The sequence below is a fragment of the Rhinolophus sinicus genome, linkage group LG11, assembly GCF_036562045.2.
Source record: "Rhinolophus sinicus isolate RSC01 linkage group LG11, ASM3656204v1, whole genome shotgun sequence".
Lineage (NCBI taxonomy): Eukaryota > Metazoa > Chordata > Mammalia > Chiroptera > Rhinolophidae > Rhinolophus > Rhinolophus sinicus.
In genome coordinates this window covers 57,223,082-57,237,721 of record NC_133760.1, presented here as the reverse complement: position 1 = coordinate 57,237,721, position 14,640 = coordinate 57,223,082, and the positions used below count along the sequence as shown (strand labels likewise).

General features: G+C 51.3%; 1 protein-coding gene and 1 long non-coding RNA gene across 2 annotated transcripts; both read right to left on the bottom strand.

Annotated features, from left to right (window-relative positions):
* Positions 1 to 1,477: 1,477 nt before the first annotated feature.
* Positions 1,478 to 5,383, bottom strand: NOBOX (NOBOX oogenesis homeobox; the record flags this gene model as incomplete). Its single annotated transcript, XM_074316029.1, has 7 exons — positions 1,478 to 1,779; positions 2,456 to 2,760; positions 3,080 to 3,311; positions 3,536 to 3,621; positions 3,895 to 4,007; positions 4,335 to 4,441; positions 4,801 to 5,383. Coding segments are annotated over 7 exons (1,728 nt in total), but the record flags the coding sequence as incomplete, so codon positions are not given.
* A 77-nt stretch (positions 5,384 to 5,460) lies between these two features.
* On the bottom strand, positions 5,461 to 11,333 carry LOC141567568 (uncharacterized). Its single transcript, XR_012490326.1, has 3 exons — positions 10,117 to 11,333; positions 8,396 to 8,444; positions 5,461 to 7,940 (listed from the first exon to the last, which is right to left on the bottom strand). It is a non-coding gene; the product is annotated as an uncharacterized LOC141567568 (long non-coding RNA).
* Between the last annotated feature and the right edge of the window lie 3,307 nt (positions 11,334 to 14,640).

The following is a 14,640-nucleotide window of genomic DNA, read 5'->3' as shown; positions in this document are numbered from 1 at the left end:
ACTAAATGGAAGGAGAGGGAACTAGCATGTAACTGAACAGCTGTCATCTTCTGTCTTTTCCCCTTATGTCTGTTTTTCGGCTGCTTATTTCATGGGCCTCATGAAACAGTGTGAAAACAAAAGAGCTATGTGAAGTGTATACGTTAAAAGACCCAGTTATGTGTCGTAGTACAAGACATTTGCTATTTCAATGGATACATGCCAATCTCTAAATTCAGGTCGTGGAAGCCTATTATAGTCCTTGAGTGTCAATAAGAGCTGGTGACTAGAATAGCAGAGGACAGCGAAGAAAAGCTGTTGGTCCGTAAACCCTACACAAGCACACGGACGTGTGTGTTTATGTAACGAAGAAGTTTCTTCTCCGTTTCCAAATATTTTTACTTTTCATTTCTTATGAGCCATGACCTTAGGACTATTATGATACCTCTACATTAATAATTATAATACAAGATTTTGAAAAAAATATCGTGTATTTTCCAATCATCATAGCAGTTGGAGGTCCGAGTGGCACCTTCCCCCACAGTGCACAGTGAAGTGGTTTGATCAACAGCCCACAGATCGGAGCTTTATGGACACTATAGGAGTATCCAGTGTTCAGATGTGGGGTGCTAACTATACCGGGGGTAGAAACAAAGGTATACACATGACTTGTATTAATGTTTTGTTATCGGTGTATATTATTACAATTCTAATAGTTTTTTCCTTTCTGAAAATGTGTATACATTTTTTTGGCACCCTCTGTATGTGCGTGTGTACACACACACCCACACACATACAAGCATCTTCTTCTTGGTCTTCCCACTGCTCAGTCCTATCTCCCCTCTACCTCCCCCCCCCAAAAGCTTTAGAAAATAAGTCATGGTTCTCAATCCTAGAGACGTAACCTAAAATATCCTCGGGCCTCCCTTGTAATCTTACGCCTGCAGGGCCCAGATTCCAGAGGGACTCAGGCTCCGCTTTGCCCCGGGACTAGAACGTGGTTTCCTGGCAGGTCTGAAGACAAGGCCCCAAATGCCTGCTCTCTCCCCCAGCAGGACAGACAGGCCAGGAAGGACATGAGGCGCCATGCGATCAGGCCCCGGGGAGACCTCACCAGCCACTGTCAGCTGAGTGGAGGAAGGCAGTGGGGGGACACATAATTACAGAGAGGAACCCAAGAGCAGACTCATTTACTGCTTACAATGAACGTTCTGGCTCATTTGTCCAGCAAGGAAAGGAAACAACATAAACTGATACAATGTTCAGAAGTAACACAGGCCATCTCTTTCCCAGGACCGCCATGGAGAGGTGTGGCGAGACGGGTGAGGCCAGCCGTCTTCCTTCTCACCTCAGTGTCCAGCAGAGGAACCCACACAGGGGTCATGTCTGATGCCACCCCAGAGAGTCCACAGTCTTTCCTAACGCTTCAACCGCCCTCTCCTTGGTGGTGCCCAGCCTGCTCCCACCCAGCTGTCTCTTTTCACTCCATGGCTTCGGACTAGGGGCCATGGCTATTCTTGACTTCCTCTCGGACCTCCTCAGGTGCTGAGGGCTGCTCCACAGAGGTGGTCGACTGCTCGTCTTGGGCCTGGCTGGGTAAGGGCCCCGTTCCTGGTCCGGCCCCTTCAGGCAGCTGGATGGGCCCTGGAGAAGGCTGCCTGCTCATGGCCTGAGCATAGGGAGCCGGAAACAGGTCGGGGAAGTAAGCATCCCCTCCTGGGGGGTGCCCCAGAGCTTGTGGACAGAAGGGACCGGGGAAAGGCAGGTCTGGCAAGCAGGGGTCATTCCAGGGGACGGTACCTGTGGGGTCGAAGAGTACAGGAAAGATCAGAAGGACAGTTCAGCATACTCTGCGACAGTCTGCCTCCACAGAAACACAGGTTAGGACCCCCAGCAAGTCTGGGTGAGATACTAGTGCCAGGTGCACCCCTCAGGACCAGGCGTGCTCCTGACTCGAGGTCCACAAAGCAGACCATGGGTCAGGTCATGTGTCTCCCTCACACAGGCAGCAGGGAGAGTGGGAACCAACTGCACACGTCTCTCTTCCCTTCTACTAGAATTTGTCATAATGAGATAGTGGCTTCCAGGTTTTCAGAGGTCCCAGTGGACCTCAGAATACTAATGGCAGCCACCGTCCACTCTGTGCCAAAGTTCACTCACATTGTTTCTAATCTTCACCAAGTGCCTCTATGATATGGGAATAGTCCCATTTCAAAGTCCAGGAAACTGAGGCTCAGGAGAACTGGAGACTGCTGAACTGGACTTCCACCTTTGGTTTTCCTGACTAAAGAGCGCTCTTGCTGGTTCCCACTCTGCTCTCCAAGAAACTCAAGGAAGAAGAACTTCAAGAAGACCACCAGCGGCCCGGAGAAAGGACTCCCTCACACCACGCCCCACCGCCCTCCAGCTAACAACACTCTCGGTCCCTTCTCGCCTTCCTCAATCAAAGGGCACTTCTCTTTCAGCCCCAACTCACCCATATTCCCAACAGGTGGCTGGAGCAGGATCTGCCCTGATGGAGGGCCTGGGAAGTAGCCCTGTGACGTACCCCCATTGGGGCCATAAGACAGTGGAAAAAGAGAGTCCTCTGGCAGTGGAGGTGTCAGTGAACTGGACATGGGGAAGGAGAAGGGGTGCAGATAGGAAAACTGGGGCTGAGGATGTTGGAAAAGCTGGCTCTGTGGAGCCTGGGAAAACTGGAATAGTCCTGGCTGGTTGCCCGCTTGGTATTCCTGGGGTTCCAGGTCTTCCAAGTATGCACAGGTGGGGGGCGGTGTGACACTATAGGGGACCGAGGAGTACTCTGTGAGGCTTGGGGTGGCCCCCTCCGTCCCCCCACACAGTAGGTGTGTGCCTTCCCCTCACCACCTCTGCCCACCTCCATAACCCCCGACTTGTCACCCCTTTTCTGGCTACTAGTTGCTCTATTGCTGTGATATCCTAGATGCTTCCCACCCCAATCCACTTACCCTTTTCACTGTCATCACATTTACTACCTCTTGTCCTCTCAGCTAACCCCTTTCCCTCCCAAGCTCTTTCTGTGTCTGTCCCTAAACCCCTGCCAAGATCACTCAAGGGACCGCCCCATTAGGGTCCATACCTTGTCCCCCAGGAGGCACAGGGGCCATCCTTGTGGCTGCTGTCACTGCCAAGACTGTCCAGCAGCAGAGGCATCAGTTGTGGGGGATGGACGGGGCCAAGGGGAAAAGGAGGGTTGGCTCTTCGAACAGGTGGGGGGCTGAAGAGTGGTGGGGTCACTGCCACCCTCTGAGCACCCCCACTCTGTTGGGGTGGGGCCAGAGTCTGGTCAGATGTCAGCAGCATGGGGGGCTCTAAGAACGGAAGTCAAAGAGGGGTTGTAACAGTAAGAAAACGGGGAGGCAAATTTGGGATTTGATGGTAGACGTGTGTGGTGCCCAGGTCCCCTGACTAGTCCCCAGTGTAACCAAGCAGTGGAGAGATTTGGGCCACACCCATGCCCACCAAGAAAGACCTGTCTCACTGTCTTCCTAGCTGCCATTTCCCTCAGATAACGCTCAGAAGGTGGTCAGCTCACCTGGAAGAGTGTCCAGACGGGGCTCCTGAGGGAGAGTGCCAGGCTCTGGGTCCATGGGCAGAGTAGGTGGCAGCTCAGCCACAGAGCTGCAGGCAGACAGAAGGAAGACTGTAGTCCAAGTGGTCCTTGGATTTGCACTGGGGCCTCAGGGCTGGGGAAGGGGCACCAGTGCCCCCAACTCTGCTTCCCTCCAAGGCACTGGCAACTTCCCCACCCCATCTGCCAAGATCCCTTTGAATATGAGCCAGCAACTTCAGCCTCGTGCCCAGCCTTCCAGCTCTGTCTCCTACAGCCCAGGAGCCCAGCTTATACCCCACTTCCTACCCCAGGGATGATCCAGCCAGAGGAGAAATTCTTACCTGCACTGGCTGCTGGCAGGGGTAGGGGCAGGGCCTGCAGGATGGTCCTTACTCTCCTTCTCATTCAGTTTCTCCACTTTGCGCCACTTAGCCCGGCGATTCTGGAACCACACCTGTAGGGAGAGACACTTGAAGAGCTTGAGAAATGGGGTAGAGACTTGGGTCTCCTGACTGTCACATGATGAGCTACATGACTCTGGAGGTCACTTCACCACTTGGCTTCAAACACCTTTCTGGCAGATTGGTTTTATCTAATAGCCTCTGAGGTACTTTCTTCTTCGAAGGTTCTATGCTGTAGCTGTATGGAAATGGCAGGAACACAGCCCAGTGAGGTCTGACTTGAGCCCCGGCCCCAGGAGGCACTGAGCACTTGCCTGGCCCCTCCGAGTTCCAACTGGTGGTTTCTCCTCCACCCCCTCCCGTCGGCCAGCCCCCTTTACCATGATGCGCTGGGGGGTGACCCCCACGGTCTGGGCAATCTCCCGGCGCTTATCACTGTCAGGGTAGTGGTCTTCTTGGAATATCCTTTCCAGCTCCTCCAGCTGGTCTGGAAGAAGAAGAAACGCATATGAGGACAAACACTCGTGATGAGGCAGGAGAGGAGAAACACAGATGCCTTCCAGATGGGGCCACTGTCCCCAGCCCAAGGGCCTTCCCAGAGGCTTGCGACTCAGTTTCCCACTGGGCCAGAGCCTGCTCTCTCCTGGGCTTTGTGAGTGGGAACTGTGTGGTGTCTTCTAACCTGCCCCCAACCTTCCTCTCTGAGGGTCAGAGGTCGAGAGGATCCAGGCCAGGTGACAGAAAGCAAGCACACTCCCGCCTCTGGGGCCACGGTCTCTGTTGAGCTCACCTTTCCCAGACATGACACCAGGTCTCTTAGGTTTCCTCTTACCTTCAGTGAATTACCTGAGCGGTATAGGGTTCGAGTCTTTTTCCGAGCTTGGCAGGTTGCTTCCGGGGGCCTCTTCTGGTCTGTGTTTTGGCTGTTCTGGGCCGCTGTGCTGAGGAGGTTGGCCAGGTGGCAGGGCCCCTGGCTTGACCCACAAGGCACTGGGTTGTGTGTGGCATGGGGTAAGTTGGTGACATTGGGAGACGGTGTTGAGGCTGGACCCATGGCAATAGGCTTTTTCTGCTTCCCAGAGCCCGGAGAGTAGGGTCTCTTCCCTGGCTTGGCCTCTCTCCCCGGAAAGGAACAACCCTCCCCCTGAAGCTGCAGTCTAGGCAGGACCAGAGTTCTATCTTTGTGGAGAGCCCCTGAGCCGAGGGGCTGGCACGCTCTCCCCGCATCAAACCCAGTTAGTTCTGCAGGGGCCTCTGATGGTTTCTTCTCCCCAGAGACAGCACAAGAGGGGGGCAGGTCCTTACTCGGGGCATCCTGAGGGTGGGGGGCTGACCTCTGCAGCCGTTCTTCCTTCAGCCCGGCCGCCAGGGGCTTGCCTCCACCTTCCTGGCCTGTGGAGAGCCAGTACCCACTGACCTTAGCCCCAGGGAGCTAGAAGAGTCTGGACGAAGAGGATGTGCTGTTTCCTGCTGTATAACTGGTTTCTTGTTGGATCCTAAACTTTAGTTTGTCCACATAGCACATGGGATAACTCCAGCTGTACCTCCCTGACTTGACTACTGTGAGAATCGCATTAGGTAACCCAACTGCTTTTGAAAAATGTAAGCCCATTTATTGCCACTCGAAGGGGGGCTTAGCTCACACACACATCTAGGAGAGCAAACCTAATGGGGGACTCACTTCCTGGGGGTTCCCTGTCCTTTTCCAGACACCTGGAAGGTGAGTTTGAGGGACAGCATCTGTTCAGGCGTTTCTAAGGGACAAAGGGGTTGGGTAGGCTGGGAAGAGGGAGATTGAGATTCTGCTGCTTCTACGACTGGACCTTGTTCCTGCCCCAGATGCAGACATTATCGGTTAGAGTAGAGGCAAGGGAAGCCTCTGGAAGCCGAGGCCAGAACTCAAGGAGCTAACAGGTACCACCATCCCCCCCCTTCCACAGAATTCCCGCTGTCCTTGCCAACCCTCCTCCCTTCCACAGGCAGCCCCCTGCTCCTTCTCTGGAAAGCAGACGCTCAGGGAGGGGCCTGGGGTCCAGGCCACCTCCCTCATACAGGGAAGTAGGGGTGACTCAGCTGGCCCTGAGAGCTCGTATCACTCACCCTCCACGCTTGTCTGTGTGTCTTTGAGCTACGACTGATTCATCAAGTGCTCACCACGTTCCAGGCCTGTGCTAACCCTTGGAAGAGTGGGACAGTAGGCATTTAATCCCTGGGGGGCGGCACTGTTCACATCATGCTAACCGATGCAGAAACACGGAGTAGGAAGGTGAGTAACTTGCCCAAGATTACACAGCACAGTATGTGATCCCTACGCAGAATCCTGTCCAGGCCACCTCACTCCCCTGTCACCTCCTATTTACTCAGAACCCCCAGAACCCTCTCTGCTTCACCGTTTCCCAATAAGTTGGAATATTTTAAAATGGATGCTAACTAGTGACTAAGGGCTACTGTTATTTTAATGACAATTGCATGAGACCGTCTTCGGGAATAACTTTCTCACGTGTATAGTAAGATGGGCTCTCGCGGGCTAGGGGTGCTTTGCCACATCGTTTCCGGGGTACACAGGGGACTGGACCAGCAGGAGGGGCCTGGCGCTGGTGGAAGGTGAGCAGGCCCTACTGGGGTGACGCGGCGCGTCTGGACGGTAACATGGGAAGGAGGGGCGGACTGGTTCTATGGTATTTTAGGAAAACTGGGTAGCAAACCTGGTACATGTAGGTGCCCAATAAGTGAACATATCAGAGCGATATGCCCTAATAAAAAAGGTGGCAGATGTTGGAACCTAGAAGAGTCCTGGGATTCCAGGCCCTGCGTTTTCTCCGCGTGTAGAGATGGGGACCCGTGGCGGAGGGCGCCGCATGGCGGGCCGCCCTCACACCCCAGCCTCGCCCGTCCGCCTAGCCAAGCTCTAGGGTCGGCTAAGACAGGTGGTGCGGCCAGAGCCCCCCCGCTGGGGCCGCGCTCCCCCCAGCCCACCCCCATGCGTTCCGGGCTCACCCCGCGGTTCCTGGCAGGTCTCCCGGGTGGGTTCCATGGCCTGGACTCCGCGGCGAGGCTGGCCGGCTGCACAGGTGCCGCCTAATGAAGCCTCGCCGGGCGAGCAGGTGTGCGGAGCCGCACGGGCCTCGGGGAACCAGAGTCTGTGCCCCTCACCCTGCCGCCAGGCGAGTCCGACCTGGGATCCTGGGGCGTGGGGCAGCTGCAGGGCTGCGAAGGCCCGGGGGCAACGCCAGGCCTCCCCCGCCCCCGCGGCCCCCGCCCAGCAGCCCAGGTGCGGGGCTGCTCGTGCGCGCCGCCCCTCCCCTCGTGGGTTTAAAGCTCCACGCGCGCGGAGGCACAGGCTTCAGTGCGCACGGGCAACGGCGGGTTGCTGGGGTTGGTGAGGCTGCCCTCGGAAGGCTGAGGACCATCGTGGGCCGCCGATACCTTGGGCCGGACTTGGTAATGGACTGTGGCTGAGGCTTGGACACAGCCCTTCCGCGTGAACTGTGGATGGCGACTTCTGGAGCCACCTTAGCCAGGGAGCCCCAAACCCTGGGTTGTCTGTCTCCCAGCTGCTCACTGCGGTTACTCCAAGCCTCAGGATTAAGGAGCCCCCAAGACCCAGTATTGATTTGAAGGTCGTTGGAGCACAGAGCTGACCCCCGGTGAGGAAGGGCAAGCTGGGAGAACCCACGCTGCAAGGTAAGCTCGATGCGGCGCACACGTCTTGGGTGGGGCACGACTGCACACGCTCAGGACACCACAGGTGAACTGGAAGAAGACGGTCGGTGGCCAGCTTCGTTGTCATGTTTCCACCCACTTGATATCACAGTTTTATTCTCAGAGTGAAGGGGAGTCGCATACGGGTGATGTTTATGAGTCCTCGTTCATGCAACGTTTCTTGCCTTTATTAAAACAATTTCGGGTTTAACATTCCAGTTGCTTCTTCCTTACAGCTGCTCTTGAGTGGGAGAGGCTGGCCAGATTGAAACAGGTGCTTGGAGCTGAGGAGAGAGGGGAGGGCCGGAGCAGAAACCAGGTGTTTTGCTTTTAGGATTTCAAAGACGGGACACGGGGTGCTTTCACGCTATATTCACCTGTGGGTACATTTTCCTGTGCCTTAAACTTTGAGGGATTTGGCTTGCAAGTATGGAATTCGGAGAGTTGTGAGAGCGTTAGTTCTTAAACATAAAAAATATAAATGGATTAACTTTGTGATAATGTAATAAAAACCTCAGGCATCTGGTATTTCATTCCGACCTCTATAATATTATCTGGTAAACGAGGGATTTAGAAATAGGGCTCCATGTCTCAGCTAGAAATAAAGTGTTCTGGGCCATATGAGCAAGGGTGGCGGCAGTGAAGATGCTTTCTGTGAAAAATCAGGAGCATTACGTGGTGACATGGTTGTAAATGGAACACAGTAATGTGCTTGGTTAAAGATTTATAGGACACCTACCGTATGCCAGGCGCTGTGCACAGGTCACTTCCTGGCCTGCAGAAGCTCACTGGTGGAGAGATGAGAACAGTTAGAAGCTGAGTTAGAAGTATGCGTAGGTAATATGGAGTACAAATGAGCAGCAGCCTCTCGTGGACTAGGATTGGGGGCAAAGGGGAGCAGGAATCCTTCTTGGAGAGGGGGACACATGAGTATGAGCTGAAAGGGCAGAAGGAGAGGCAGGTTACATGCAAAGCTTATTAAGTCACAGCCCTGCTTAAAATCCTACCCTGACCCCTGCCTGCCCTTGAGATAAAGACCAAGGTCCCCTAAGGAGATAGTAGCCTTCCCAGGTCTGGTCTTCTCAGAAGCCTCAGCACCTGATCCCCACGCCCACATATTCCAGTTTTATTGTCTCTTTTGACCTAGCGTTTCTCAAAGAGTGTTCCTAAGACCCCCCTGGATCAGCATTTCTTAGGGAATTTGTCAAGACTGTGGCTACCAGGCCCCCATTCCCAGAAATTTTAATTGGTAGGTTCAGAAAGAGAAATAGCCGCTGTAACAAGCCCCTCAGGTGATTTTTATTCACGATTGAGTTTGAGGCAGTCCTAGACCTTTCAGAAACAAAGTCAATTAAAACCATCCTGGGTATGGGTGAGGGGGAAGTGGATAGTGGGGACCTGTGTAGGGGAAGAAAGTGACTTTTCTTTACTGAGGTGTCTGCTACAGTGAGAAGTGGGCACAATTAATTTTTAATAGATTATCCTATCGCATTCAATTAAGAATAAATCATTCTTTTCTGCCATCAGTTATGTTGTATTTCCTCTCACCCTCTGGTTGCCCTCTGCCTGGGGAAGGTCAGAAAAGCAGACTCAAATCACCTGTAGACTGGACACCACCTTTACACCGAACATTGAAAAATACAGGGTCTAATTGGCTAAAAGGTTTTGCTCTGGGGCTGGGAATTGAAGACGTTGGTGTTTTCTAAACTCATAAATAATTGAATTGGTTGGGCTTGGGCTGTGACATCATAAAAATTCAAGTTGTCTCTCTTTTGATATTCTGGGTTGGCTGGGTTGTGTGATGTTTTTACAAATGATATAGTTTTGTTTGTTTATTTACGTGAAAATTTGATTTATTGGCTCCAAGTGAGTTTGGCCTACGTAGGTTCGGGAGAATGTCTTGATGTGTTTTGCTGGGAAGGGGTTGTATTCACTATATATGTTGTTAAAAGTCATCTTTCAGGGTCACCTCCAAGGGAAGGAGATAGGGAAGGGAGAGTGATGTTTATGGGATGACAAAAGGTGTTGCTTGGGGGAACTTCAAAGTTTTGTTTAATTGCATTTCATTTTCAGGATGTGCCGGCAAGCTCATATGCTCAAGCTTGTTTAGAGGGAAGGGTTTTTTCATTTTTGTTTTTTGGTCTCTTAGATTTCAGAGCCACACTGTAAGCCACCAGTACCACCCTCTTAGCCAGAGCCACTTATGCCAACATCTTTTTCTTCTCGTGGATAAGAGAGTAACAGAACAAAAGCAACCTGTTTGATGATAGTACAGAATAATAACCTCAATCGTCGGGTCCAGTCTACATAGAGTTGACCATATAATTAGGTTAAGGAAGTGAAATAAGCATTCTTGGTCCTTCCTCCCTCTCTTTCTAGAATGAGATCAATAACCAGAAGAAGGCAGCTGGTTGAGAACATTTCAAAGCAGAAATACAAGGTAATTTGTTCCTGACCTACCTGCCACACCCAGGTGTAGGTGGCAACAGGTCATTGGAGCTACTTGGGACTGGAGAGGCAAGAATCCAGTTGTGAAAGTCAGGTAGACATCTGAACAGGCCCTGGGTAGGAAAATGATTGTCACAACAAACGCAGGAGGTAAGGGCCCCAGGGGACAGCCAGGAGAAGCACCTCTGAGGCCGGGAGGGCAGGGGGGAGCCACGGCCAGTCACCTGTTCAGAGACCAGCGTGTCCTGAGCCTGAAGTAGCAAAGGGCCAGATGATCAGATTTACGACGACAAAGCTGATCTTACCAGTGACAGGAGAGACGCTGGGAGCTGCCAAAGTCTGCCCAGCGGCTTCCTTTGGAAATTCTAGAAGAGGATGGTTTGAGGTTGCTGCTGAAGGGCGTTGGACCACCTGGCTAAAGTGGAAACGGCTGTGGCAGGGAGAGCCCAGGTTGGGGCACAAATTAGTCTAACAATGGCTCATCCCATGCCCCCAAACACTCACGAATTCAGGCTTCTAACAAGAACAGTGACCACATTTAAGACCTGGTTGCTGCTGCTAATGGTCTTCGTTGGACTGTAGGAGTTAATAGTCACCTTTGCTTGTGTTTTCTGACTTGAGAGTGCATTCCCAGCCATTCTCACCCCTCCTGTTGCACCTGTGTTTGGGAGGCAGTCTTTCCTCGTTCTGCTGCCTTCTAATCTTCTCCAGGCTTACAAAGCTGTAGTGCAAAGGATAGCATAGCACTCAGCACCCCCTCAACAGCTGGCCCCCACTTCCCTGGCACTTCATCTGTGGCGATTTCCCCTCCTCATCCTTCTGGTCACGCGACCGCCCTTAGTTCTAACGTTTCAGGTTGAGCCCAGGCTCCCAGAAGGGCCCTTGTCTGGCCATGCCTCAGGGCCTCCAGTCCTGCTGTTGGATCTGCAGGAAACGTCTTCGCCTCCCTTCCCTTTTATTTCTCTCACAGTCTTCCTCCTCCTTCAAAGCCCAGCCCGAAAACTCCCTTTCCTGTGAAGCCTATCTCAGCTTTCCACAGCCCTGAGTGGACGGCTCCCGCCCATTGTGCTGTGTTGACACTGACTTTACCTCACCTGACACTGGCTGACCTACTCAATTCTGTGTGTGTGTGCTCCACTGGGGCGTTGAGCTCTTAGGTGTTAACACACAGGTATTCAGACCCGGCCTTTTCTATTTGCCTTACAAATATCAACTCCTCGAATCCTCAGGACGGCCCCACGAGGTTCTCTTATCATCCCAATTTTACTGAAGAAGGAACTGGGCTGTAGAAAGCTTCAGTACTTTGTCAAAGGTCACCGAGCTGTAAGTGGCACGCCCAGGATTTGCCCCCAGCTAGTCTGGTTCCCGCCCATTCTGCTAACCATGAGGCAATGCTGTTTATTTGATTTACATTTGTGCCAACATCCTCCTGGGCGTGGCATCGTGATTTGCACATGGGGGATCATTCATTGTTCGGGGACCAAAAGTTGATCACGGTTGCTGGGAATTAGGGAGCAGGAGAGGGTGGGGGAGGTGGCTATGGCTGTACCAGGGAGCAACAGTGATGGAACTTTCTGAAGCTGGACTGTGGTGGCGGTCACACAAGTCGACACACAACGTAGAGCTAAACACACACACACGCACAAGTGAGTGTGTGTAACACTGGTGAAATCTGAGCAAGGTCTGTGGATTGTACCAATGTCGGTTTCCGAGTGTGATGTTGTCCGGTAGTCATACAAGATGGGACCACTGGAGGGGAGGGGGAATGGGTGGAGGATAGTAGGACCGCTCTGTGTCATTTCTTACAACTGCACATGAGTTTACGAGTATCTTAAAATAAAAAGTTAAAAAAAAAAATGTTGGTCCCAGTGCTCTGGCCATAAGCTCAGGTCTCCCAGACTTGGCTAAATTTAATTCATGGAAATAATATTTTGTGTATAGTGGCACTACTAACCTTTTGTAGACAGTAATTTAACATTTAGACTTAAATTATATCTATTTCTTGAACAGGGCCATAGATAAACGAGCAGAGGGATTTATATCTGATTTGTTTTCAAAGTAAAACAATAGCTCTGTCTCTTATAATAGGCATGCAAATTTATTAGGAAAACACTGGTAAATACAGAATGATTAGAAAAGGAAAAAACAATTTCCCATCGAACAGCAGTATCAGGTATTAACCGTTTGATGCATTCACTCCAGTATTTTTGCCTTTCTTGTGTTTTGTACCTGTTCTACATAATTATTCTACATATGTAATTTTGAGTATTTCTCCCCTCATATGTACTGTAAAAAGCATGGTTCTATATTATTTCAGTCTTCAGAACTTATCGAGTGGTGGTACCATAATTTAACAATTTCCCACCTGTTGGAAAAAATACTTTAAAGGTCTACATTTTTCAGACTTAATCATATTTGAAATGGAGCTTCTCTTTTATTTCTCTTAGACTTTTTTTTTTTTTTTTTAAATCTCTTCCCGTTGGTGATTGACCTGGTCTATGTTTTTTAACAGTCTCAAATCTGTGAGGAGCCATGACGTTGTTCATTGCACAGAAATAGGCAGGCAGCCTGGCACCTGTCGAGCAAAAGTGCTTCATGAAGAAGGAGTCTGGCCGACTGTTTTGCGGTTGGGGTTGGGGACAGTGGCGTCCGGGACGAAGTGCTCCGCCGAGAAACTTCACTTTGGGAGCAGAGCTCTGTCTTCTCACCAGAATGTGGGCTCATTGCTCTGCTGGAGCTTCCAAGACATGGGCACATTTCGTCCTGGGCTTTGAAGCCTGCCTTGTCCCTTGCGACCCAGATACCCTTCAGGTCTGTGAATAGTGTCATGGTTGGGATCACGTCACGTCAGCAGGCTCCTCTGTCCTTTTGGGGCTGCAGACTTCTTGGTCCATTACAGTTAGGGTGACCGCTTTAGGTGTTAGGAGTAGAAGATGACCCGCGCTTGTCTATAATGTCTCCTTTGGCTCGATATCAGTGGAGGGCAAGCTCATTCATTTGTGGACTAGGAGCTGGCAGCGACTTCCTCTACATGGAGGAGGGAATGGTGAAATACTAGGCTTGCGTTCAGTGAGGCAGAGCGATGAAGTGATAGAAGACTAGACGGATTACCCGACAAACAATTAGGCCTGCAAAACCTGTCATTCAGTTTGTCGGAAAGACAGGGCAGCCAGAGAACCGGCTAGGCCGCTAGGCCCCGCCTTGGTTTGCGAAAGGCTGCTGATGGTCTCTTATCTTACCGGCTGGGCTGCTGCATGGGGTATTACATTGGTGCAGGGAGTGTGGCTTTGTCTTGGCCCCCTGGAGCTGTCACGCTGTCATCCAGAGCCATCCCGAGGGGAGGGAGAAGGGTAGCAGAGAGGAGGAGAGCCATATTTGAAAGTAGAGACGTGCTGGCTGGTTATCAGACACGTCTTCAGGCGGGAGATGTACTTTCTGATATGATATGGCTCCAAGGCTCAATTTTTCGGCTTCTCTGTTGACTTGGGCTCATGAGCAAGGGCAGGCCCAATGCCTGTGCAGTGGGACTGATTCCCACCCCTAACCGTGCCACCCCTCCTGTCCTCCCTGCTTTGTGTCACCCACCCAGTGGAAATCACCCTTGAGGTCTCTGTCCCCGTCACGGCTTACATGGAAACCGACAAAACATGCCTGCCAATTCAGAATACATCTCGAATCCTTTCACAGCTTCCTAACCTCATCTCCCTGTTTCCACTCCTGTGACACTGTGGTCCTTTCTCCTCGGACTTGCGAGAGAGGTGGTCTTAACGTGTAAATGAAGTTGCCTATGGCGCTCCTTTATGTATATGCTTTAATGACGTTTCCATGGTACTGAGAGGAAAAAGAAAGCTTCTTACTCCAGCCCTGTGTGATCCAGCTCCATTTGATCACTCCAGCTTCATCTCAGGTGACTTTTCTTGTCCTTCAAGCACCTTACACATGTCAAGTTCTTCTGTCTTGGGTCTTTACGTACACTCTTCCTGTGCCCGGAAACTCTTCTCTTGGTTCTCATGGCTAGTTCATTCTCAGCTCATGGTTTAAATGTTACCTCTCAATGATGATTCCTTTGGCCACGTTACCTACTTACCACCTGCCTCCTAATATTTTCTCTTTGTTTGCATCACAATCCTTAACACAACATGCAATTATACTTTTGTTTACAGACGGTCTTCCTCTACTATGTTTTAAGCTCCATGGGTACAGACACGATACTAGTTTGCTTCACCAATATATACCTGTGTGTACAGTACACCTGGCTTATAAATGTTAATGACTTGCTGAATGAATGAACTAATAACAGGAGCCTTTTAGTTGGAAGGGAGACCGTAGGGTTATCAGATTCATGGCACAAATTGCAGTTTCTGGTAATTCCCAGTGTGACATAATAACGGGTATTTGAGGACATCAAGTTGGAATGCTTCCTGAAAGCACTGGCCATTTTGAGAATGGGAGAATCCAGAAGCCAGGCATAAAATGTGGCATTTCAGTGCTTGTTGTACAGAATGCAGTGGGGCGTGGCGTGACACTATGGTATAG